The 27069-nt window shown below is 41.0% G+C and overlaps 1 protein-coding gene across 8 annotated transcripts in view; it reads left to right on the top strand.

Moving 5' to 3' along the window:
- RELCH (RAB11 binding and LisH domain, coiled-coil and HEAT repeat containing) overlaps window positions 1-27069 on the top strand; it is a 67683-nt gene that overhangs the window by 14237 nt on the left and 26377 nt on the right. For 6 of the 8 annotated variants that reach the window (XR_013394031.1, XM_028737885.2, XM_028737883.2 and 3 more), the window contains exons 3-13: window positions 2936-3007; window positions 3123-3178; window positions 3514-3627; window positions 4860-5060; window positions 5158-5249; window positions 6315-6590; window positions 8556-8631; window positions 9093-9188; window positions 22041-22153; window positions 25737-25827; window positions 26958-27029. Coding sequence is in view for 7 of the 8 variants with exons in the window: in XM_028737885.2 (XP_028593718.2) it covers window positions 2936-3007; window positions 3123-3178; window positions 3514-3627; window positions 4860-5060; window positions 5158-5249; window positions 6315-6590; window positions 8556-8631; window positions 9093-9188; window positions 22041-22153; window positions 25737-25827; window positions 26958-27029 (1259 nt within the window). In the remaining variant the exon portion in view is untranslated. The remainder of the gene's footprint in view (window positions 1-2935; window positions 3008-3122; window positions 3179-3513; window positions 3628-4859; window positions 5061-5157; window positions 5250-6314; window positions 6591-8555; window positions 8632-9092; window positions 9189-22040; window positions 22154-25736; window positions 25828-26957; window positions 27030-27069) is intronic. The other 2 variants (XM_028737886.2, XM_028737884.2) reach the window with 1 other exon arrangement.

Raw genomic sequence — 27069 nt, 5'->3', positions numbered from 1 at the left:
ACTATGATTTAGGTTGACATCCAAACTAGGCTAGTGGATTCTCCACTGGGCCATGGAGAATGAGCGGCAGCAAGCCTTCAGCTCCTCCCACCCTTCCATCTCTGGCACAAGGGTCAGAAAGGATTTGGAAACGGTGGCAGTAGCTTTGCTGACTGTGGTTGGTTTGCAACGAAACAATTTAAAAACCTCAGAATTGCTCTCAAGATACTGGCAAAACATATGCTTACCTGGATGGGGTTGGGGGCAGGGCATAGTCAGGGTTGCAATATGCTGCTCCTGGCCAGCCCTAACCCAGCCTGCTAAGCAGCAATGATGCCAAAGTTGAGATGGTAAGCGGCAGTGATGCCAGTATGGTTCACCTCGCCACATGTTCCATATCTGCTGTTGGCAGAGATTACGCCTTTCCCCCTAAGGTGGTTATGCTTATTGTGAAGACTTGACATGCTACAAATTCCAGGGAGGTAGCTGTGTTATTTTAGCTACAGCAGACTTAACAGTCTCCTGTGGGCACCTTTAAAGGCATGTGACGGGAACCAGAGAAGCACATGGGGAAGTCCAAAGGATAGAGGAGCCCTCTGAAGCAGCATGAATATTAGAGGAAGGAGCAGGGAATGGGTGCAGGCTGGAGGCTTGTGCTAGCAGATGCACCTTCTGCTCACACAAGAGACCATCTGGATCCCAGCCTAACATATTTATTGCATCAAGAGTGTTTTTGGGTTACATCCAACTTGATCAGTTGAATTTTCAGAAGCTAATGGAGAAATAAACATATTAGTCGAAGCTGGAACAAAACTCTATTGTTTTTGATTCTGCTAAAGTCAGGGCTGCAGTTATGAAGTCATTATTGTCAGGGGGGGAGTCTAGTCACTGTCATATTTTTACCTGAAAAGAATGAAAATAGCTCATTAAATTGTAATAAAAACAATGACTTTTTTTTTACTAGAATATGTGGGTTGGAACCAGACAAAGTTAGTTGTGCTTTAGCTTGCCCCATTGGAATCTAACTTTAGGGTGCAGTCCTATAGCACCTTCCTGGGAGTAATTCTCATTGAACTCAGTGCTTGATTCTGAGCAGACATGTATAGGATTGTCCTGTTAGTCTGGAGCCAACCATCTGTTTTTATTTCAGCCAGTCATGTTTGATATATTGTTGAATATTTATATACATATATATACTAGCTGGATTAAAATGTTAAATGTCTGAAGAGAAACCATGCAGCAGAGTAAACTGTTTTAATGGTAAAATTGAGTACACAATGTTAAGTTACACTGGTTGTTTAGTGTATTTCAGAGCTGTTAATTATATAATAGAAAGACTTTGCCGTCTGACATGGGTTTATGTGATATGGTTTTTCTGGCTTTCTGTGCCCTTGGTGATATGTCTTGCTGTTGAACATTAGTTTCCTTACTGGAATTCCTGAGCTTCTCTACAATTTGTGTTCTTGCTATCTTTTTTTGAACATTTTTATCATCATGTTGCAGGGCATTTCTGATCTGCAATTGTTCTGTAACAAACTATTTTTATATCTTCTAAAGGAAGAGTTTAATTTTTAAACTCAATTCATCTACAAGTTGAGTTAACTTTTCAAAAAGCCAAGGTTAACCAAATTGTGCTAATGCTGGCTGCTTCTACAGAATTAATTTATTAATCAGTTGAAAGTATCAACATTGTTTTCAGACTTTGTTGCACAGAAATATTTGCAGATCAGCATTGCTGATTCCTACAGATTTTTTTCACTTTCTCATCAGATCCTCAGTTGTGCTTTCGTAGTTCTGCAGTAAAGTTCTGTGCATCAAACAAGTTCTTTCCATGTAGTAGATGTGATGTACTCTAACTATACCCATTCTGTTTTTAAAGAAGAAAAATGCAAACTGAGTGAATCTTTTTCCCATACACACTTACTACCAACATATTACACAAATTCATCCATAAAATACAGTTATCGCCATACATTATCCAGGGGTGAAAGGCTCCGTGAAAACAGCACCTGCTTTTTTGGCATAAAGATTTTAAGTAATTGCCTAAAAAATATAGAACTGTAGTCAACTAGGTTTTACCCAGAGTAGGGCCATTGAGGTTAATGGAACTAACTTAAATATGTTCATTAATTTCAGTGGCTCCAACTTAGTTGAATACCACCTATAATTTCCTCCAGATTATTATATATTGATAGTGTTAAATGTTAATTACAAATGGTCCAGAGTGAATTCTAACCCCTTAACTACAGTCAATGTAAGTTCCAGTTCTGAGATATTTGATAAATTGGATCTACTTACATATTGCTCAAAGTGTTGTGGCAGAAAGCGATTCATAAATGTTAAATTATCTCATCTTGTCTAAATGACGGAACAAATGTTTTGTTTGGAAAATTATTAAATGTGCCTCTAGCAAAATTTACAGTGGCCTAAGGAGTAGAACCCGCCCACTGATAAACTGCTCCAAAAAACATCATGCCACATAGAAAAACATAAAGTAGCTGCAAAAATGTAGATTATAACCTGTGTAGTTGCTGGTAATTCCATTTTGTTGATAAAAGTTGTATTTCAAATTCATCCCAGTCCCTCAAAGCAAGTCACACTCATCTTCACACTTCTCTTTTTCAACTTTAAAGTATTAGTCATCATTAATGCCTTGTAAGGAAAATCTTTTAAGCTTTCCAAAGTGGTACAATATTCTGCTTAAAGCCTATAGCATTCCTTGTCAGACAGCTTAAGTTATTCATTAAGGTTAGACTTTAATTGTGGAAAATGTTCACCAGTTTGCTTCAGTCTAACTCTGCTGCATGCGTTCATGAGTTCCATAAAGATTGCATGCTTTGTCTTTAATACAAATTGTATTTTATTTTCACACCCATCCTTGCTTTTTTATATTTCATTTTTGTTTCCCTATTCTTGGTTGGATGCCTGTGTATGTTTAATCCAAATCCTTGTCCAGTCCTGGAGTTTGAACTACGGAAAGCAAAGGAGACCATTCAGGCCCTCCGAGCCAACCTGACTCAGGCTGCAGGTGGTGTACATAAACCTTTTCCTTAGTTTTTTTTTTTTTTCATTTTGACAAAATAGCAGTAGGTGATGCCTCACAAAATGGAGAATAACAAATTTTTATATATTGCTGTTTGCAGAAAATGAAGTTCCTTTGCAGGAACGGAGAAATTACAAATCAAGTCCTGAAATTCAGGTGGGTAGTTTGGATTGGGGGGGAAACACCCTATTATTTGCTGTTATCGTGTATCAGCAGTTAGCCAATTGCCTTTTTTAAAAACAAAACAAAGCACAATATTTATATACTCCTTGATTGCAGTAAAACCTTTAGGTGGTGTGGGGGGTGTTTGTGTGTAAATAGATATAGATATATATACACACAACACAATTAGCTTGTTGAGTACACCGTGTAAACTACTCTGTGATATCTAGACATGACTGAGCTGCTATCTTAATACATATGATAATGATAGAATAAATATTCTAATGAGAGTATTTACATCTCTTACATAACTTCCTTCTTTTTCCTAGGAACCAATTAAACCTCTTGAAAAAAGAGCTCTAAACTTCTTAGTCAATGAATTTTTATTAAAGAACAGCTACAAGCTTACTTCAATAACTTTTTCAGATGAAAGTGATGATCAGGTAAGTTTGAATAATAATTACGTTACAGCTTGTCTTTTCCCCACTTACCTTTCCAATCACTTGGTAATTCTTGAGCCTAGTTTCCAAACAATATTTGGATAGTGACTCATATGTAGGAGAGACTAGTGCAGGGTTATCGTTTTGGTCAGAGCAGGAAATAGTAAACCACAAATGGAGGCCCACAACAAAATACGTCTGTCTATCACCAGCTCACAACAGTGGTGCTCCCCCTTCAGGGCTGCAGCCAGCTTGGAACATGAACTTTCTGGTACTGTTCAGGACTCATAGAGGGAGATAAGTCTTCAGGAGGAGCAGGTGTTCGCCCCCTCACTCCTAAAATATTTCATTGCTATGCTGTTAAGTGCTGAAAGGTTTCACGTGTGGATCTGGCTGCCAGCCTGGGACTTCTTTAGAGCACAGAGAGAGGCTTCCAGAGAAGGAGAAGAAAGATGAGAAAGGCCACCTTCCCTGATTAGCCTGGGAGGAAGACATTTTTGTGTTTTTTTAACTTGGTGGCACCCATCTCTGTAACCTTACAACCAGTTGGTGGGGGAGATTTGCAGGTGAAATTGTCCTTTTTTTCTTTCCTCATTCCTGAACCTCCCTATAGACTTGGGGCAGCCATACCCAGGATAGCTAGCTGATGCAAGGTCAGAGTTCAGGTGTTATAACACTGCTTTGGGCTTCTCTGTCAATCTCCAACTTTGCTGTAGGGTAGGTGAGTCCTTTATGCCTTTTATGGGGCCTGATGGCCACTGCTCCCTCTAATTCTGGAGCCATATCTGGTCAAGGTTTTCCAGCTCGCCCCTCTCTCTTCCACTCAGCAATTTCCCCCCTCCTTTTTTGGCAAATGTTGACATGACCTCTTGCTTCTTACTGGGGATTTCCCCATAAGGTGCCAGGATCCTGTCTGCCATGCTGATTTTTGCTTATAGAAGGGGATTTCCACAGCATGGCTTATTTTGGGGTTCAGTTTAAGAGTCTGGCTGTCTGGTCCATGTTGGACATCTGTTTCCTTCAACCCTCCCCCATCTGTCTTGTTTTTCCTGTCTGTTGCATCTTAGTAGAAGTCATATAGCTCCTGTCTTCAGCCTTCTGAAAGGAAAACCAAGTTTGCACATACACACACAGGCATGCGCATGCTTATGTCTAACCAAGGTCAACTCATAACAATACTTGACGGGATGAGAAGGGAAGTTAACAATTAATATTCTGCTTTTACACTTCTAAAGGATTTTGAATTATGGGATGACGTAGGACTGAACATTCCAAAGCCTCCAGACTTGCTACAACTCTACCGTGACTTTGGGAACCACCAAGTAACTGCGAAAGATGTTGTAGATGTAGCAGTTGGCCCGGAAGAGGATGAATTTGACGCAACCACTCCTATCCTAGAGAACATTCCTATATTTGGAACACCAGAATCTATAGAGGTAGCCAGCATCATTCACTTTTGTCAGTTTAAAGCCTGCTACCAAAATGCAGTGTGATAAATTATTTCCTCCCCCCCTTATGTTTTTCCCCCTTTAGCAATGTGTAATGGTGCAGAAATTGGAAGATCAAATTAATGTGTTAAGCACCGAGAAGTGGTCTCTGCTGGAACAAATACGAAGGCTTGAAAGGTATATCCTCCAGCATTGTAGACTATGTGCTTTTTAGGAAATGGGAAGTTACTTGGCATTTTATAGTCTTGGAAAAGGCGGATGGCACAGATAAATAAATGAATCACTTAAATGCTCAGTAGTCACCTCAGTTACAACATAAATGGTAAACAATTCAATATTTACTTGACTTTGTAACTTCTTGTGTCTTGTTGATCTTAATGGCACAGTTAAGCATGCCTAACTTTGTTTCATTGGTGCCCTAAATTGCATTGAATAGGCCAGACATTGAATTATGCTGCTTAAGAAACCACTTGGCTTACCAATGTGGTTTAGTTGCTATTTTCAAGCTAACAGCTTTTAATACCATCAACCATTGTATCCTAGAACACGAAGCCCCAGGGAGCCTTCCCACAGCAGCTGGTCAGAAGGAGGAATGATTACTGTTCCTTACTTATAAGCTCTTATGGCAAATTGATTCCAGGAGAAAACTGCTAAGTTTTATTCCTATGAAGTGTAACTAAGGTTTGTCCTATGCCTTGTAGCTTGTGGTTTATCTGGGAGAGTTAAACCATGAGCCTGGTTTCAGACCACATACTAAGCCAAGCCATGGCTTAGCTCAGCAATACAGATAAATTAACTGGGGAGGAGGAAAGTGGCCGTGGTCTTGTATTTAGGAGTCCTTGCATTTGCTCATTTGGGTTAAGCCATGACTTGGCCTAGCATTACATATGAACAAGGGTGCTACATGCTCCCTTCAGTATGATTTTTATCACGGAAAGATGGGGTTTTAATGGCTACAGAAGGGTTGCAGAGTCTGTGGTCCTCTGAAGGTTAGATTCCAATTCCCAGATTGGGAATTATAACACAACATTTGGAGGGCCACAAGTTCCCTATTCCTAGGCTTAATAAATAATTTTAGAAAACCTTCCAGTTTCAATTCCTAAGCTTCTGAAATAGGCTTTGTATATGACCTGGAACACATTTGGAAAACCTTTTAATATATATTTTAGGTTACTGGAAGTGCTTTACTTACTAACTTGTTTCTTAATTCCAATCCTTTATGTCCTGCCTCCCTCTTTTCAGTGAGATAGAGTACTTAAGAAGTGAAAAAACTCCTGTTCCAGTGATATTCGATTCAGTCCAGTCATCTTTAGCTCAAGTGCCTCTCACAGTCCCAGACGATAATGGGAGATATTTAGATATCCAGAGTTCGCTTAATGATGGTCAACATGGTGACACTGAAGAGACAATGCCTCCTAAAGAAGATATGAGAATTTCTCTTCCTTTGAAGGAGAGAGAAAAACTTCCATCTTGTCCTCCATCAAATAAAGCTGCCATACACTTCGATAAACCCAATAGGTTAGTAGCTTATTTTTCCAGAAAAAGAATACCAATGTTGTAAGATTCTTTTAATGTTTCACTTGCTGTACATGGCAGATTTAACAAGTGTGTGAGGGATCTGAATTTTTAGTGCACACCCCCTAAGCATTTGGGTTTTCCCCCTTCTGACATGGGAAATTGCCATGCGTGAAGCTAACAGTATTTCTCCTGCCTACCTTCCAAGTGCCGACCTGAGCACTGATGCTCCTGCATAGTGTGTCCAACTTGCTTGCATTCCTACTATTTAAGCACTGTTTGACTGTGATGGTCATTAAAATAAAATAAAAAGGCTCATGGTTCACTTCTCCAGCCGTGGAAACTGCTGCTGCAGGATTAAAAGATGGGGCTCTAGTTGCATAAACACTTCATTCCTGCATGTACATATTGCTTCTTTGTATCACAGGTCAGAGATTTGAATCCCAGCCACCGCCACCACCCCTATTAAAACAGATGGTTATGCCTGCTGCAAGTATGTTGAGGCCCTAGCTTTGAGATAAAAGGTGGTTTGTTTGACATTTGGATGCAGCCACAATGAGGCTGTCTCGTGTTCCTTTTGTTCTTTCATCTTGGCCAGGTACCTTCAGACCTTTTCAGATCCAGGATCCACGTTTAACCCAAACATGCATTTGGGGATCCAGTTCTTAAGTCTTTTACCATATATTTGCATGGTGATGGTGCTCCTGTTGTGACCCCCTTGGGATCAGGCGATGACCCGCTAGTGGGTCATGACCCACCAGTTAGGCCAGTGATCTAGTCCATAAAACATCATGAGCTTATAGATAGGGGTGCTCATCTTTTGTCTCAAGAAAATGTGCAGTCACACCATAGGTTTTCATGCCTTACTGGTAATTTTTAAAAGACTTTGTTATATGTGTTTCTCACCCTGAGCCTCAAAATAATAGTGTTGAATATACTTTAAGTGGGACTTGATAATGAGCTTTCTTTTTGAAATGAATAATTTACTCATAAGCAATTTGAGATACCTCCTTGAAATCAGGACTGCTTCCTGAACGCTCTTTTTAAAACCCAAATTTGAAAATTGCTACATTTGTATCAAAAGTCTGAAATATAATTGGCTCAGAATATTACCAAAGTCAGTTTCCCCATTTGGTTTGTAGTACGCAGATAACCATTTCTATCCAACATTGTAAGATCTGGGGATTTTGATGGACCATATTGATCTTGATTCTTCCCCCCTCCCCAGCACATTACATGCAAGCATAATTAGGGTGGCATTTTAGTAAAATCCATTTGAATCTTAATCCTAGTTTACATGAATTACGAATGGTTCTTGTTTCCATTTTGGAACGTTCTGTTGCATTGAGAAACATAACTTTCATCTTTTCAACAGACATGTGTAGCACCCCCTTCCCCTGGTAAAATGCCTTTGTAGGTTGGGTTGGGTTGGGTTGCACTGTAAGAAGAAAAGCGCAATATGAAATTTATAAACAAGACAGGTAACTCAAAAGATAGCAGTTGTTAATTACATTTTCCTTCTTGGTAACTTGTCCAAGCTCAGTGTACTTCTTTTTGTTGTTGTTGTTGTGAGGATAAAATGGGAAAGGAAAGGAGCCGTGTATGCCACCTTGAGTTTGGAGGAAAGTTGGGATGTAAATGAAATAATCAAGAAATAGATAAAACTGAAATGTTGCTGCTGTTTTTTATTTTAAAAATCTGTTTACATCAGTGGGCAAGCTTTTGGTTTCTCGTGGAAACTAGTTTTCTCAGTCAAGTAATATAATGTGTAGGAGTAGCATTTGAGAGGTTTTTGGCTAATCTGTAAAGCAGTTTAGAATTCTAGCAACATGTACACACACACACACACACACACACACACACACACACACTGTGTTCTGTAGCTGTCAGTTGTGAGTCAAAGAGGCATGCTACTAATATCAGTTATCCAACTGTCTTCTATTTCTCCCCACGCCCCAACTACTGCAGGAAGCTGTCACATGCGTTCCATCAAGCATTGCTGTCTTTCTGTCAAATGTCAGCAGAGAGCCGTTTGGGATCAGAGGTATATGTCCTTTTTGGAAAATGTTAAATCTTGATGAGTCGTAACATCCAGGCTGAGGAGACCATATTGTTGAATTTTTAATACTCCAGCAGACTTCTGGCCCGTTACTTATGTAGCTCCATAGAGGAGATTTTAGAACCTTTGGACTGGTTATTACTTTTGGCGGCCACACCCAGTAGCCTCAACAAGTGCCATTGTTGAAATGGGGGTGGCTCCAGTTGTATTACTCAGATGGAGTTATACTGCTCCTCATGTGTTAGCCTACACAGATAACTTTTGTGTCTTTTGGTTTCAAGACGTTTAAAATGATCATGTCAACCCAGTATCCTGTTGTGCGCTAATTTCTGGGATGGAAACCAAGACGTGACTGATTTCTTAATTTACCTTAAGAATTGCATAAATGCCATTGCAGCATATTATTTCTTTTTCTTTCTTTTTTTAAATCAAAATTGCACTTCCAGGTGTCCCGAATTGCTGATAGTGAAAAAAGCGTCATGCTGATGCTTGGACGTTGCTTGCCGCATATCGTTCCTAATGTCCTGCTTGCAAAGCGAGAGGTGAGAAGTCCAGACATTTTTATTTCAATTTTATGCAACATTTCTGTTTATTGAGAAGTTAGTAGTGTCTGTTATGTTGAAGTCGATTACTTGCAATCATCTTATTACTTTTGTGCATGCATCTCTGCTCCTAGAGAATGGTTGTGCACCTCTGCCAGGTGAGTTTAGCAAAACAGCATGATATCCTACTCTTTGTCCTTTTGCTTAAGATCCTTGATGGCACTCTGCAGGGCTGTTATTGTGAGTCCATCTGTTTTGCCCTTCAGTTTGCTTACTTGTGTTAGCTAAACCCACTTCTAGTGCTTCTGTGTGTCAAAGCAGAGCTATAATATTAAATTGGGGTGAATTAGCCTCTTAACATCGATGAGAATTATATATGTATCATTTAAAACAATACATATATAATTAACAGAGGTTCTCAAGGCAGCTTACAATATGTTTAAAATACGGTAAAACAACCAGAATGTTAGTCCCTAACTAGATAGGAATTCTTTATCCAAGTTACCATTGACATGGCTTGCAACTGTTGGCTCCCAGCGACAGGCATAAGAGGTCTAGGGGGTGGAAAGAAGGCAAAGATTAAAAGATGCTCCCCAGTCGCTTGATTCATCTGGCACTGAACCTCTGTACCACAGCAGATTTCAAGGGGGAATACTTCTGCTCTAGAATTCATTGCAAAAAGAGCCAAACATTAGGAGTCCCTTGCAAGGGAAATAAGTTATATAGCTTTATTTCTTGTAAAGCAGAATATATGCTGGTAAAAAGCAAATAGAGCTACAAATATTGTTGTGTCTACACAACTTTTACAAGAAGAATGTCCTTAGAATTGAATAGCATTTGGCAGAAGCGACTCACCCAGCAGGACAGAGCTGCAACATAAACTTCCCAGCAGTGGAGACGCTGCTGCTTACTGGGAGAAAGGAATCAGAGAAGTTGGTACAATGTGAGCGCACCAGCAGAGCCAGTCTGGTGTACTGTCACCAAGCAGGCTGCCTCACCCCTTTCCCTCCTGGTAAGCAGCAGTGACGCCACTTTTGGGAAGCTAGGCATTGCGCCTTTGCTCCATTGGGCAAGGCACTTCCAGTGTTTGGGATTCAAGTGTTGATATGCTGTCACTTTTACAATGTAGATTATAATGCAGGGATAGGAAACCTGGTGCCTTCCAGATGTTGTGGGACTCCAGTTCCCATCATCCCCGGCCAGCATGGCCTATGATCAGGGATGGTGGAAGTTACAGCCCAACACCTGGTGGGGAGCAGGTTCACTGTACCTGCCGTGATGTGAGTCACATCATACTAACAAGATGATTCTTCTTGTAGGTACTTTTAGTGGTCTGGGATTTGGCCCTTATTGACAGAACGTTCTAATGCATATTATAAAGAATGACATGAGCTGAAGATGAGGCAGTTGTGTGTGTTTTGTTTTTGGTTAGGAACTGCTTTTCCAGCCAGCTTGGCTTTACCTATTAATCTAGAGAAATAGTCATGCGATTGGCATTTTAGCCCTTGGGGGCTGTATGAAAAGGCAACCAAGTCAAGAAATGTGTACTGATCCCTCCGTTACAATGACTTCGCAACCTCCATGTGTCTATAAACTTTTCATTAGATACATTGAAATTCTACAATTGCATGCAGCATTTGAGTCTATAAACTGTATACCTTATGGACTAAACTAATGATTCTGTTTAAGTTGTGATAGAAAAACAACTGTGTAAGATGTGTTCCAGGATCAGTTACTAATTTCTGACTCTTGCCGTTTGGCTTGGCGGGGTGCTACCTGAGCTTCTCTTTGCAGCTCCTAGTTACACTTGGAGTTAGTGTAAGATTTCTGCAGCCTACCTCCTGCTTACTTCTCCCTTGCAAAATTTGTGGAAATAATAATAACTACATAAACATTCATTCAAGTTCCTATCTGTGTTTTAGATATGAAATGTCTTACGTTAGAACCTTGTGCTTGCATGTAAACTTTTTTTTTTTTAAAGTAAACTATATTTGGCAAAATACTGAATTTAGAAGAAAAGAAATACTAATGGTTTGTGTTGGAGCCTACTTGTGCACAAACATGAGGCCCATATTTTTATTTCAGTTTCCCTCATTTGGCATAATTTCAACAAATAATACAGCTTCTGTTTTTATATTACACTCCAATACTAATTGTTGTTTATATAAACATGTGTACATTATGTGAGTGAACGATTGAATAACTAGGTTCTTAATGTTTACTTTTCCCGGATTAGTTACATGCCCGAGAAAGTCAGAGCAATGTTGAGTTTATTGCAATATAGTACCCATTTCAAAACATACCACATGGGTGCACTGCTTCAAAGTTCAACAGAATATGAATAATATGACAATACATGTTAGGTTGTTCTGATTTCATGAGAAGCAGAATTATATTATTAATGATATAGATCAATATATTTACAGGGATCTGGTCACAGGGATCAAAAGTAGCATGGAACTAGTTCTGTGAATTCAATAGGACTTTAAGGCAATGGCTTAAGGCAAAGACATGGACTCCCACGTTGTCTGAACCTGGGTTTAGCTCTCTCCAGACGAACCATGAGCTGCAACCAAGATTTGTCCAATACTGTATGGTTGTGGTTTTCCAGGACAGCTAAACTGTGAGCCCAGGTTCAGATGACATACTAAGCTGAACTGTGACTTAGCTCAGCGCAGCAGCAAAACAATCAGAAAGGAGCAAAGCAGCTGTGATCTCCTTTCCCAGAAAGAAACCTCACATTCACACTAAGCCATGGTTCATGATGTGTGACCCAGACCAAAGAATAGTTAAAGTGTTACAGCTTGGCGTAAATAGTTATTTAATAAGTTGTTCAGACGGGTGCTTTACTAAATTGAATGGTCCATCTAGGTGCAATCTTGGATTTGTCGATACTGTATCAGAAAACCTGTTTTGGTGGTTTGGGCCATTATCTTCTGGCACGTGAGCAGTATTGTGGAAGAAAAGAAAACACCCCTAGATTATTCATGTTTCCCCTTTAGAGCAAAGTGGATTGTGGAATTATTAGTTCTTCTGGCGAGGAATTTTGCAGTGTGTTGTAGTTAGAGAAACTGAGGAAACAGAGGCAAATGAGAAGATTGTAGGTATGGCCGAGGAAGAATTCATCGCGTAATAGACAATGTACTTGAGGTAAAGCTTTAAAGAAGAAGCACGCTTCATTCCTTTGGCAAACATCGTATTCTTTCCCAGTAAAGTCAAGTAGTTACATGCCTGAGAAAGTCAGAGCAATGTTGAGTTTATTGCAATATAGTACCCATTTCAAAATATACCACATGGGTGTATTGCTTCAAAGTTCAACAGAATATGAATAATATGACAATATATGTTAGGTTGAGCTGGGCATGTTTAGCCTGGAGAAGAGGAGGTTAAGGGGTGATATGATAGCCATGTTCAAATATATAAAAGGATGTCATATAGAGGAGGGAGAAAGGTTGTTTTCTGCTGCTCCAGAGAAGCGGACACAGAGCAATGGATCCAAACTACAAGAAAGAAGATTCCACCTAAACATTAGGAAGAACTTCCTGACAGTAAGAGCTGTTCGACAGTGGAATTTGCTGCCAAGGAGTGTGGTGGAGTCTCCTTCTTTGGAGGTCTTTAAGCAGACGCTTGACAACCATATGTCAGGAGTGCTCTGATGGTGTTTCCTGCTTGGCAGGGGGTTGGACTCGATGGCCCTTGTGGTCTATTCCAACTCTATGATTCTATGATTCTATGACTTTTAAATTAAAGCCTCTTTTCTTGACCATTTGAAACCTTTAGTTTTCATGTTATCAGGGTTATTTATTTCATTCTTTTTTCCAAGAAACCAGGAAAGAAAAGCAAGGTGCTACATAGGGCCTGAAACCTGGGTTGTGGGGCGCTGAAACATAATTCCTAGTCGCATTTGTGCCGCGGTGCTTGACAGATCTCCTGGCTCGTGCAGCCCCAAAAGAGGCATGTCTAGGGCTGCTCCTGGCAGTGGCAGAGGACAGCGGGAGGCTCGGGGTCACAAATGCGGAGCTGCTCATTGTGCTGCTCCAACTTCTTAAACAACTTCGGCACTTCGGCGGTGATGTGGCTGCAAAACCTCCCGCGACCCTCTTGCTTCCCGAGGCAGCGGCAGGAGTGATCCTGCTGCCCCCACCTTCTCCTCCTATTCTCCCTCCCTCTGTCGGGCAAAGCCTCCCTTTCTTCCCCTTCCCTAAAGGGGAAGCTTCATTGAGGTGAGAGAGGTGAGGTTTTGCTTCCCCACCCAGCCATGTAGAGGGATGGGGAGAGGGGAAGCTTCGCCTAATGGAGGGAGGGAGAATAGGAGGAAGAGAAGGCGGTGGAATCAGGATTGCTCCTGCTGCTGCCCTGTGGAGTGAGAAGGTTGTTTGGGTCTGCAGGGTTGTTTGGAGCTACAAGCAGCTCCGCATTTGCAGCACCGATGGGGCTACGGGCAACAGCCCCAAGCGGCGCCTCGGCAGCATCCACAGTGGCGCAGGGTCTGGCAGGGGGATTTCTGCAGCCTCACAGCCCTTCTCCCTCACCCACCCTCTCCTTACAGACCAGACAGGCAGGAAGCCAGCTGAGACGCGGCTCTCATTGAAGTTCAGCTTCAGTGATCTCTTTAACGTGGGGCTGGCAGGGAGCAGTTCCGCCGCTGCCGCCCTCAGTGCCAGCAGTGCCAATTTGAATTGAAATCTTAGGCGCGGTGTACTGCGACAAGAGCTCAGAAAATGCTCGCAATAGTAAAACTCCCTATCGCAGAATGCGCCCGTTACTCTTGGAGTTTCATACATATTTTAAATAGAAATTCTGTTAAAGTACTTATTATGCACATGCACTTCAGACATTCCAGCTTCATGAATAAACCTCCAGCCAGATCTTTAGACCTAAAATCCCAAAGGACTCAATCCATATCCTTCTTAGCTGATCGACACTCTTGCATTTTCCAGCCTAAGCAAGCCACTGAGAACTGCTTCCAGGTAAGGCTGCCTAGGAGTGCAACACACTTAGTTCAGCTATATGCTATCTCTTTCTTGGAAGGATTATTATTTACTTAAAGCCTTTTGTTCCGTCTTCATGTAGTGTAGGTAGTCTGTATTACGCTCTTCCTCCATACCTTCTGCACTTGAGAAATACCCTTGTCCCCCTCCAACTGTCCTCCCTCTTCTCTCCCTTTCATTAACAATACATGGAACATGCAGTAGGACACATCTGCTCAAGAAGATTTCTCATTGTCTCTCCACTCCCATTGATAGAAGGAAGTTTAGAAGCACAGATGCAGCGATGCAGAGAACGCTCCAATCCCATAGTATACATGAAAGAATATGACCCATGGACGTGGACACACAGCTAATTCCATCTGATACAATTTCCAGCTTTCTGCAAGGTAAAAGCAATAGCCTTGTATCCGCTCCATATCTACCAATTTGGATTAAATGAAACAACCTTGCAAAGAATAGTAAGCTGATACCTAGGTATAGATTGACCGGTCTCATCCAGTCATCCTCCTTAAAGTTTTCAGTGAGGAGGGACTTAAACTCATTTTCAAAAGCTTCCAATTTTAATTTTTTTAAAGTGTTGATTTAAAAAACAATTACTTTACAGCATATACATAGTTCCACATACTCAAATAGGATTTGATTTTGTATACTGAACAGCAGTTCCCATGTCACATGAATAATTTTTGAAAGCAATGAAAACTTTCAGAAGAAGTTTGTGGAAAGGAGATTTGCTGGTCACGAAGAAAAAAATTCAAAATGGATGCGCCTAAAATAGCTCTTTAGATCTCTGCATTTGCAGCTTCTGTTGTGCTGAATATTTTAACAATGTGCCAGTGATTAACATAGACTCTTGTTGGATTCATCAGTAGAACTGTTTAGCGTTTGTTTTTTACTCAGCATGCTTAAAAAAAACCCACACCTTTCAATGCCCATTCAAAATGATTGGACAGTAACATTAAATATCCTTGTAGGAAGCTCTTGGCTGACACATAAATTACAAATGACTTGCCAGAAACTGAATGCTAGTTTATAATAAGCCCTGGCATGATGCAGGCTAGCATCCAAAAGCTGCCTCGGATAAGGGCATCTGATGCCACAATTGGATTTATTAGTTTTTTAACAGGCATCTTCATACATGATGCATCACCAGTTGCTTTTGCTTTCTTAAGTAGAAGATTGGCATATAACTTGCAACTTCCAGTAGCCTATAAATACTTTCCATAAATAAATGAATATACCTGTTGTTGTTGTTTAGTCGTTTAGTCGTGTCCGACTCTTCGTGACCCCATGGACCAGAGCACGCCAGGCACTCCTGTCTTCCACCGCCTCCCGCAGTTTGGTCAGGCTCATGTTGGTAGCTTCAAGAACACTATCCAACCATCTCATCCTCTGTCGTCCCCTTCTCCTTGTGCCCTCCATCTTTCCCAACATCAGGGTCTTTTCCAGGGAGTCTTCTCTTCTCATGAGGTGGCCAAAGTATTGGAGCCTCAACTTCACGATCTGTCCTTCCAGTGAGCACTCAGGTCTGATTTCCTTAAGAATGGATGCGTTTGATCTTCTTGCAGTCCATGGGACTCTCAAGAGTCTCCTCCAGCACCATAATTCAAAAGCATCAATTCTTCGGCGATCAGCCTTCTTTATGGTCCAGCTCTCACTTCCATCAAGGTTGTGTCATCTGCATATCTGAGGTTGTTGATATTTCTTCCGGCGATCTTAATTCCCGCTTGGGATTCATCCAGCCCAGCCTTTCGCATGATGAATTCTGCATATAAGTTAAATAAGCAGGGGGACAATATACAGCCTTGTCGTACTCCTTTCCCAATTTTGAACCAATCAGTTGTTCCATATCCAGTTCTAACTGTAGCTTCTTGTCCCACATAGAGATTTCTCAGGAGACAGATGAGGTGATAAGGCACTCCCATTTCTTTAAGAACTTGCCATAGTTTGCTGTGGTCGACACAGTCAAAGGCTTTTGCATAGTCAATGAAGCAGAAGTAGATGTCTTTCTGGAACTCTCTAGCTTTCTCCATAATCCAGCGCATGTTTGCAATTTGTTCTCTGGTTCCTCTGCCTCTTCTAAATCCAGCTTGCACTTCTGGGAGTTCTCGGTCCACATACTGCTTAAGCCTGCCTTGTAGAATTTTAAGCATAACCTTGCTAGCGTGTGAAATGAGTGCAATTGTGCGGTAGTTGGAGCATTCTTTGGCACTTCCCTTCTTTGGGATTGGGATGTAGACTGATCTTCTCCAATCTTCTGGCCACTGCTGAGTTTTCCAAATTTGCTGGCATATTGAGTGTAGCACCTTAACAGCATCATCTTTTAAAATTTTAAATAGTTCAGCTGGAATATCATCACTTCCACTGGCCTTGTTATTAGCAATGCTTTCTAAGGCCCATTTGACTTCACTTTCCAGGATGTCTGGCTCAAGGTCAGCAACCACACTACCTGGGGTATACGAGACATCAATTTCTTTCTGGTATAGTTCCTCTGTGTATTCTTGCCACCTCTTCTTGATGTCTTCTGTTTCTGTTAGGTCCTTTCCACTTTTGTCTTTTATTATGGAAATCTTTGTACAAAATGTTCCTTTCATATCTCCAATTTTCTTAAACAAATCTCTGGTTTTTCCCATTCTATTGTTTTCCTCTATTTCTTTGCATTGCTCGTTTAAGAAGGCCTTCTTGTCTCTCCTTGCTATTTTTTGGAAATCTGCATTCAATTTCCTGTATCTTTCACTATCTCCCTCGCATTTTGCTTGCCTTCTCTCCCCCGCTATTTGTAAGGCCTCGTTGGACAGCCACTTTGCTTTCTTGCATTTCCTTTTCATTGGGATGGTTTTAGTTGCTGCCTCTTGTATAATGTTACGAGCCTCCATCCATAGTTCTTCAGGCACTCTGTCCACCAAATCTAAATCCTTAAACCTGTTCCTCACTTCCACTGTGTATTCATAAGGGATTTGACTTAGATTGTATCTTACCGGCCCAGTGGTTTTTCCTACTTTCTTCAGTTTAAGCTTGAATTTTGCTATAAGAAGCTGATGATCTGAGCCACAGTCAGCTCCAGGTCTTGTTTTTGCTGACTGTATAGAGCTTCTCCATCTTTGGCTGCAGAGAATATAATCAATCTGATTTCGATGCTGCCCATCTGGTGATGTCCATGTGTAGAGTCGTCTCTTGTGTTGTTGGAAAAGAGTGTTTGTGATGACCAGCTTGTTCTCTTGACAGAACTCTATTAGCCTTTGCCCTGCTTCGTTTTGAACTCCAAGGCCAAACTTGCCAGTGGTTCCTTTTATCTCTTGACTCCCTACTTTAGCATTCCAATCCCCTATTATGAGCAGAACATCCTTCTTTGGTGTCACTTCTATAAGGTCTTGTAAGTCTTCATAGAATTGGTCAATTTCAGTTTCTTCAACACCAGTAGTTGGTGCATAAACTTGGATTACTGTGATGTTAAAAGGTCTGCCTTGGATTCGTATCGAGATCATTCTATCATTTTTGAGATTGCATCCCAGTACAGCTTTCACCACTCTTTTGTTGACTATGAGGGCCACTCCATTTCTTTTACGGGTTTCTTGTCCACAGTAGTAGATATGATAGTCATCCGAACTGAATTTGCCCATTCCCGTCCATTTTAGTTCACTGATGCCCAAGATGTCAATATTTATTCTTGCCATCTCATTTTTGACCACATCCAACTTACCCAGGTTCATGGTTCTTACATTCCAGGTTCCTATGCAATATTTTTCTTTACAGCATTGGACTTTCCTTTCGCTTCCATGCATATCCGCAACTGAGCGTCCTTTCAGCTTTGGCCCAGCCGCTTCATCAGCTCTGGATCTACTTGTACTTGTCCTCCGCTCTTCCCCAGTAGCATGTTGGACACCTTCCGACCTGAGGGGCTCATCTTCCAGCGTCATAACTTTTATATGCCTGTTGTCTTTGTCCATGGAGTTTTCTTGGCAGGGATACTGGAGTGGCTTGCCGGTTCCTGCTCCAGGTGGATCACATTTGGTCAAAACTCTCCACTATGACCTGTCCATCTTGGGTGGCCCTGCACGGCATAGCTCATAGCTTCTCTGAGTTATTCAAGCCCCTTCGCCACGGCAAGGCAGTGATCCATGAAGAGGGAATATACCTGAGCTATCCTCAAATCTTATTCAAGAAATCACTTTTATTAATGCCATTGTGTGACAAACTTTAAATAACCAATTGTTAAAAGTTGATACCTTCAGAATGATTAATATTCTTGCAGAAATTAACAGATTCAAAATCTTTTCTTCCTGCAGTACCTCCAATTTCCTTTTAATGCATTATAGCTTCTGGTTCACTGGCACTTACTTCTGTTCTACTCTCAACGACTTTACAGCTCCCCCTTCACATTATTATTATTAGGCACTGCTACCATATGCATTTTAACATGCAGCTTCAGTTTCAGATATTCTCCCAACGCAAAGAATATTTCATAAAGTATGCCCTGGGCATATCGCTTAAAAATAATGCATTGAAATAAATACTCGTATCCTCCTGATTGTACAGTAAAATGGTATGCAGTGTTGTGCATGTTTTCTCAGGTGCAAGTTCCACAGCATTTGGTCTATAAAAGAGAAGGTTAAATGATACATTTTAAAAGATGGAAGGTAAATGATAGAGGTATAGCAAATCATTGCCAGCTTCTTAGAAGTTTTTCTCCCATGCAGTGTTTTTTCCTGCATTTTCATGTGCCTGTCACCTAGAAAATCAATAATGTGAGGCAAATAATAATAAATAATGTAGTTGCTTTGTTTTTACAATTAATTTAGTTTCAGTGTTCGTCTTTTTCATCTTTTAACAGGAATATATGGTTGATCAATATCTTCCCACTTGATCAACTTTTTATTTATGTTTTAAAATTTGCTACTTCTCCTTGGTGCCCTCCCTGCCACCCATTACCTTACCCCTTGTACAGGAAGTTAAATGTAAAATGATAATAACAGGCAAAGCTAAAATACATTAAAGCCAGTGACTTAAGTATTGCTATGTTCCCTTTATCAACATCAGCAGGCATTCAAAATTTCAATTTTAAAAAAACCCGTATGGATCAATTAAATTTGAATGTCAGTCAGAACTTGAGCATACGTACAAAACTCATCAGCCTTGTATCTAATACTGATATTGTGTACATCCTGTCACCTTTCTCACATCTAGATAGAACTCGCTTTGCATAGCAGGCCTTTCCTGACGCCGCTCATTCATATTGAAATGTGTTCCAATACTTTAATGCAATGAAGCCTTCATAGTTCACCAAAAATCTACTTGGTTTTTTTTTAGTACAAAAGTCCTCATCACAATTCTCTGTTCTTATACTTACATTATCCGTCATAGCTTCTTCCTGGCTCTCCAGATCTATGTGTAAACTAATTGTGTGTTTTATCTGGCCAAACCTAAGAGGGTGGAGGGTGACCTTGTTCATTTTGGCTTATTTTTAAAGCTCTGTTAGCTCTCTTAAACTATTTTATCCTTTCTTCGATTGTCTTCACTTCACTTGTTGCAGCTGCTCCATTTTTGGTTTGTCCTTCAGAGCCCAGATATCTTAAGAAGAATGCAATAACATGGGCAAGCATTTTGTATCGATAATAATAATAATAATAATAATAATAATAATAATAATAATAATAATAATAATTATTTATTATTTGTACCCCACCCATCTGGCTGGGTTTCCCCAGCCACTCTGGGCGGCTTCCAACAAAGATAAAAAATACACAAAAATGTCACATATTAAAAACTTCCCTGAACAGGGCTGCCTTCAGATGTCTTCTGAATGTCAGGTAGTTGTTTATCGCTTTGACATCTGATGGGAGGGCGTTCCACAGGGTGGGTGCCACTAACGAGAAGGCCCTCTGCCTGGTTCCCTGTAACTTGGCCTATCGCAGTGAGGGAACCGCCAGAAGGCCCTCGGAGCTGGATCTCGGTGTCCGGGCAGAACAATGGGGGTGGAGACGCTCCTTCAGATATACTGGACCGAGGCCGTTATCAAGGCTCAGATTGCCTTGAAAAATTCTTTAAAAAATTACCCGGTTCTTTAGGCTTTACCCATGTATACATTATTTGTGTTACAGCTATTGAGGTAGGACAGATTCTCTCTTTCTCTCCCTTCCCCCCTGCTCAATAATTGAGCTTCCCTTAAGACGCCAGTGACTCCCATTTTGTTAGTGAAAATCCTATTTATAACAAAGTTTGGAACAGTCAGAATACTGAAGCAAAAGGTAACCTACTGATAAGATTAGCCATTGCATGTCATAGCTAGCATATCAAAAAGAGTAAAAAACGTAATTAGTTGGTTTGGGATGAATGGTGCCATGGCATAAAAACAGCAACAACCATAGATGAGTGTCAACCCAGAAGTGCTGGCAAGGAAAATAAAACATTATAATAAATTGTTGTATGTTTTCCAAGTTTGGTGTGAGTCACCTTCTGAAGTATTGTTGGTTATTCTTTCTCTTTTCCTTTTACCGATAAGACATGAAATTGGTTCACAAAATCTTCCATTGTAAAGATTTTTTCCATGCCGTTTGGGAGGTGTGCCTGGAAAGAAAAGTTACAGCTGCTTACATTTTATTTCAAGACTAGGCCACAGTTCAGTTTCAATTAAGTGTAAAAGCTAGTGCAAAGCTACTGTAGTCCTCCAGCTGCAGATGCCGAATGTTTAGATACATTGCAGGAAAAAGGATCAGGAACTAGGAAAATCCGCGTAATCTTCGCATTTACTTTGTTGCTTTTCTGGGCAGAATGTGCACTGATATGAATTGCCCGGAACCTCAGAATTCTGGTTTTAGTAGGTTGTAAAAAAAGTAAAGATAAAGGACCCCTGACCGCTAAGTCCAGTCGCGAACGGCTCTGGGGTTGCGGCACTCATCTCGCTTTATTGGCCAAGGGAGCCGGCATACAGCTTCCGGGTCATGTGGCCAGCATGACTAAGCCGCTTCTGGCGAAACCAGAGCAGCGCACGGAAACGCCGTTCACCTTCCCGCCAGAGCGGTACCTATTTATCTACTTGCACTTTCAAACTGCTAGGTTGGCAGGAGCTGGGACCGAACAACGGGAGCTCATGGGGATTCGAACCGCCAACCTTCCGATTGGCAAGCCCAAGGCTCAGTGGTTTACACCACAGCGCCACCCACGTCCCTGGTCTTAGTAGGTTGTAGAGCAGACTAAACCTGTTAAACTGGCATAATTGTGTTAGGGAAAATGTGTGGCAGCTATCAGTGGATAGTTCAAAGCATTTGATTCATGTTATCTCACTAACTTTCTTTAAATAGTGTGCGTATGTGTGTATAATATGTAAAACGTGTGTGTGTTTGTGTTTATAGGGATAGGTAGATAGAAAATGGTGTGTGTGTGTGTACATTCACACTCTATGGGAACTAGTAGGGACTATCCTCTTTGTTCTGGGGACATCAACTTAATTCATGGAGCAGCCTAGGTTCACACGGTATTCCATGACAGCCCTGGAATAACTGGATTGTAGTCAATGCGTAACACCAAATATTTTTTTCTGTGTTTGCTTAGCCTCATCTTTGTGTTTTTTAAAAAAACAAAAAACTAAACCAATTTCTTTTCTTCAACTTCAGTAAGGAAACATATAGATAATAAACATAAGCATTTGTAGCACAGTCTTATTGGTGCTATTAGATCCTATAAACAGAACATGTGTTATTTTACAACTTGTGATTCTATGAGAAATCAATATGCAAGCTAATTGTGCTCATGCTGTCGTAGATTAACTAGATCTTATTTTACTTTATGGTTTAAAATGTTTTCTAGGCTTTTTTTAAAAAACGTTGTTTGATAGCTTTTCACCTTTCCCTCCCACTCGCACCTTTAGGAACTGATACCCCTCATACTGTGTACAGCTTGCCTCCATCCTGAACCCAAAGAGAGAGATCAGCTCCTACACATATTGTTCAACTTGATCAAAAGGCCAGATGATGAGCAAAGGTGTGTCTTTGATGTGTGGGAAACACTTTTCTTTTTTGAAATTTGAAGGCTATTAACTACTTTTCTGGTTGCAGGCTTCTAGTAAAATAGGAGCATAGTATCTCTGGGCAGCCGCCCAGAATGGTTGGGGAAACCCAGCCAGATGGGTGGGGTATAAATCTATTATTATTATTATTATTATTATTATTATTACTACTACTACTACTACTACTACTACAGTGGTATCTTGGGTTAAGTACTTAATTTGTTCCGGAGGTCCGTTCTTAACCTGAAACTGTTCTTAACCTGAAGCACCACTTTAGCTAATGGGGCCTCCCGCTGCCACGCGATTTTTGTTCTCATCCTGAAGCAAAGTTCTTAACCTGAGGTACTATTTCTGGGTTAGCGGAGTCTGTCACCTGAAGCATGTGTAACCAGAAGCGTATGTAACCCGAGGTACCACTGTATTATTATTATTATTAGCAGTCAGTAGTCATTCACTTATACATTGCCTGCTCTCTTACAGCAGAGGTGGGGAGCCTTTTTAAACTAGAGGAGCAATGGATGTATGGTAGGCTACCTTCTAGCCTTCAAAAGTCAGGTTTCTGAACACACCTCTTTACGTGCAGCGAAGCATCGAAGTACACATTCTAGCCAGGCATAAACACTTGAGGAAGATTCAGAGCAAAAGTGTGGCTTAGGGAAATTCCCACAGGTGGAACAGAGATTTTGCCTCTAGGCCAGAGGTTCCCCGCCTCTGTTCTGTTAACATACCCTAAGTGACAACGTAATATTCCTCGTGAAATCTGTACAGTCCAACGGATAGAAATTGCTTGCATGCAGGCTGTTAAAAAATAGAACCTTAGGCAGGATGGGTGCACAGGCAAGGGTAACATTTTCATTTTCAAAGACTTCAGTGGCCATTGAGGCTCAAAATAGTGCCCCCTCTCCTCAATATTTTTGCCATGCAGTAATTTCGTGTCTTAGACTGAATAAAGGGTTTGAGGTTGTTCAGCCACATGAGCCACCAACTGTAGTCTGAATTGGTACACACCAGGCCTGGTTAAGAACTAGGCCTTATTCTCCTGCCATTTAAGGCTGTGGCAGGGATGGCAGAAGGAACACTGCAGGCTGACATCTGATTCTCACTCTTTCCCCCCTCTCTCCTAGTGGCATACAAACCAGTCTGTTCAGGCCTGGTGTGGTTCTGACCCCTTGATAAATCCATTCCTGTGCAGATTTTAAAGGAAGAAATACTTAGAACCTGCACAGATTTTCAATTTGCAAAAGTCGTTTTAAAAGCACTTTAAAATACTTTTTAAAAGACATACAAAGCTGCCTCCCATGTTTTTTCGTACAATTTCCTTGAGAGTGACAGGACGTCAATCTGTACCTGCCTCTCACAGGAGGAGTTGAATACTGTATATGCCACAATGTGCTGTACAAAGAAGAGAGCCAGCCCTCTGACATCTCATAAGTAGGAGTAGAATCTGGGGGAGTGCAGCTTCCAAGGAAGACCAGCGTTCAAATCTTCAGTGTGGATCAGGTGAACTCACTTCAAAATTCCCATTCACCTCTCCCATGCCTGTTCCTTCCCTAACTGATTATTGAAAACAAGCTGACAGTACATGTCCATATATACAGATTTGACGGTCTTGTGACCCCAGGGGTGTCTTTTTAGGGCCTGGGGGGGGGTGCACTGTGAACAACAGGAAAGCCCCATTGTGTGACTGGCCTTTGACTTGCACAGAGTTGCAACTCTGCAAGTTGAAATTGGAGCCTGGGTTCAGAAATGCATTAAGAACTTCATACTCAAGTCTGGAAACAGCAGACTGGGTCTCATGAGATTGTAATAATTAACTGAGGAATGGTCAAAGCGAAAACTCTGAGCAGTTTCCTTGGCTTTGCTGTATAGAGCCATCTATAGAGCAAACTCTCTATAGATGGCTCTATACCAGAGCCAGCAAACTATACCAGAGTTTGCTATAGAGCAAACTCTTCAAGCAGAACTTAATCTTTAAAGCAGTATGACACAATAATAAATTAGAGGACTAGTATCCTCCTGTGCCTGGCAGGGCAATCCTGTGCACTGGAAGCTGGTGTTAAGCAAGGATAAAATAAGCCTTAGCCATACTCCTTTGTGCTGAGCCTCTAAATAAGAGTTTGAGTTACAACACCCTTTTAACTGGGATAAATTCTGCCTGGTTTTGAGGTTACGTGATCATGCTGAGTGCATTTAGTCCCCATCCCTTGTTTCCCACTCCAGAACAGCCCTTTTTCAGGACATAAACCAGTTTAAGATACACCAGGCTCCTGGCTGAACCAGGATTGGGCAGCTACTCCAGCCTATCTCCTTCTAAGACAAGGATGTGGAATTACACTGGCATAGCCCAACTTTACCAGGAACCTGGTAGCTTAGCCAGAGAGTCTAAACCCCGCTTGTCCTGATGGATTGCTCTATAGGATTGCTCCCTAATAATTAATTCTTTTTTTAAAAAAGTTAAAATGTTATCAAAATATAAATAAGCAATTTTAAAACCATCATGTGTAATAAAATTACCTACCTAGGTAGGCTTGGTGAAACACAGGTTTTTAGCATCTGCTGAAAACAGTAAAGTGAAGACACCTACCTAATATTAATAGGATGGTAGTTACGTTCTGTATTTTGTGGATTCTTTTTAAATTTAATTATAGGAAAGTAGCAGGTATAGCTGTATCTGCTAGAAGGAAGCAAAAGATTAGCTTTACTCTGCATTGAAAGTTTCTTTGTCTTTGTAGCAAAAATTCCAGATATTGAACATATTCATTAAATCATTTAGGCTTCTCAAGGACTGATTCCCCCCCCCCCCCCAAGGTTTTATAACAGTCAGTTCGTTTACTTTTTAAGGCTTCTGCCTATCCACAAAAACAATACAGTGGTACTTCGGGTTACATACGCTTCAGGTTACGTACGCTTCAGGTTACAGACTCCGCTAACCCAGAAATAGTGCTTCAGGTTAAGAACTTTGCTTCAGGATGAGAACAGAAATCATGCTCCTGCGGCGCGGCGGCAGCAGGAGGCCCCCATTAGCTAAAGTGGTGCTTCAGGTTAAGAACAGTTTCAGGTTAAGTACGGTCCTCCGGAACGAATTAAGTACTTAACCCGAGGTACCACTGTATATAGCTTCTCTTACTTTGCTTGACCTGTATAATCTACATTCACCTTTGTTGACTAGTTTTATAATTGAGGGCCACTTCTCACATGACATTTTTCCTCCTCTAACGTGGTCACTTATGAAGTGTTGTATGAATATTGCTGCTAGAATTCTAACCAGGAAGTGCTTATGTGCAATGACTGCCCAATAGTGATGTTTAAGCAAAACCATGTACAAAATGCAGTGCAAGTGTACACTTCTCCCTTCATGGAAATTATTTTCATACTTGGAAAATGTCGTGTTTAATGAACCATCAATGACGTGATTGTCAGTAACTAATTGCTCGCAGCGCACTCCAGATGCCATTTTCTGTGAGGACCATTCAGTCCGTTATATCTCCTTTTAGGCATATGTGTGGTTGTTGTACAAGCATGTTTCAATGTAATAGGCTGAAGATTTTTATTTTATAGGCAAATGATTCTGACTGGATGTGTAGCATTTGCTCGGCATGTTGGACCAACACGTGTAGAAGCAGAACTTTTACCGCAGTGTTGGGAGCAGGTAATAGGAGATAATCTTTATTTACTTCATGGGATACCAGGGCCAAAAACATTTTCTGCAGTTTACCAGCAACTGTGGTCTTGTCAACAGTGGTTAACAATATATTAAATAGCATATATTTCTAAGAATTGTAATTGTAAAGGGAAGCAAAAGCCAAGAGCAATCTGAGTGGGCAATCCATGAGCATCTCACCTGTAGGTTAGGAAGATCTGAGGTTGAAGGTGCCATTTGAAGTAAACAGAAGAAGAAACCGTTCTTAAGTCATGTATTGTGCTAACCCAGGAAATTCTCCTAAGGGTTAGCAGTGACAAAGCTTTATTAATAGGAGTTTATTATTTATTTTTTGCATGCATAATAGCACCTTTCTGCCAGTTATAAACCCAAGATGGTTTATAGTATTAAAATCCTAAACCAATAAATGGTATAAAATATAGATCAATTGTGTCCTTTCCATGCTGACTACAGGCAACCCTCAATTTGCATGGGGGTAGCGTTATGGGTCATTGTGCGTATCCATGAAATTGTACGTAATTGAAAAAACCTGCCCCCGTTCTACCCCTGCTTTGCCATGCCCTCGCTCTGCTCTTTTAGTGACGTCTTTTATGATGTTTCTGTGTCACTTCCAGGTTTGGTGCAATGCGCATATAAACAGTTGCATACATATCAAACATGTGTAAATGGGGATTTGCCTGTATTGACATAAGTTGCTAGCCCTGGGCTTCCTTCTTAGCTCTTAGCTCAGGACCTGCAGGGTGCTGAATAGTCTCTGGGAAGGTGGAGTTAGACTGACCCCAACAGTTTGGCCAGACCATTGATGCGCTTGTCAGGAGCTGATAAAATCTGCTGCCTGGCCTAGACTTCTTCCCTTTATGGGGATGTTATGAAAGTTCTAATGTCCTTGTAGCCCCCATCTCTTCACCAGACCTCAGCAGCAAGGCTATGTTTCCTTTCTGGAAACATAAGAATTCCAGGTTCAAGGCATACTGTGCATCCTGACTATGGTTTGTGAATGGAAGCCTGTGGTGGCATAGTAAATAGCAGCAGCCTCATATTCTTTACATGCTGGCAGAGAAATACAGGATGGAATTATAAGCAAAAAAAATGAAAGGAGTAACTTTTCCTTCCGACAGATCAATCACAAATATCCAGAAAGACGGCTGTTAGTGGCAGAGTCCTGTGGAGCATTAGCACCTTATCTTCCTGTAAGTGTTCTGTGTTCTGTTTGCAGTTTATATTTATCTA

This window comes from Podarcis muralis, chromosome 8, assembly GCF_964188315.1.
Source record: "Podarcis muralis chromosome 8, rPodMur119.hap1.1, whole genome shotgun sequence".
NCBI lineage: Eukaryota > Metazoa > Chordata > Lepidosauria > Squamata > Lacertidae > Podarcis > Podarcis muralis.
The sequence above is the reverse complement of the archived record's forward strand: the minus strand, read 5'-3'. Positions and strand labels throughout refer to the sequence as shown.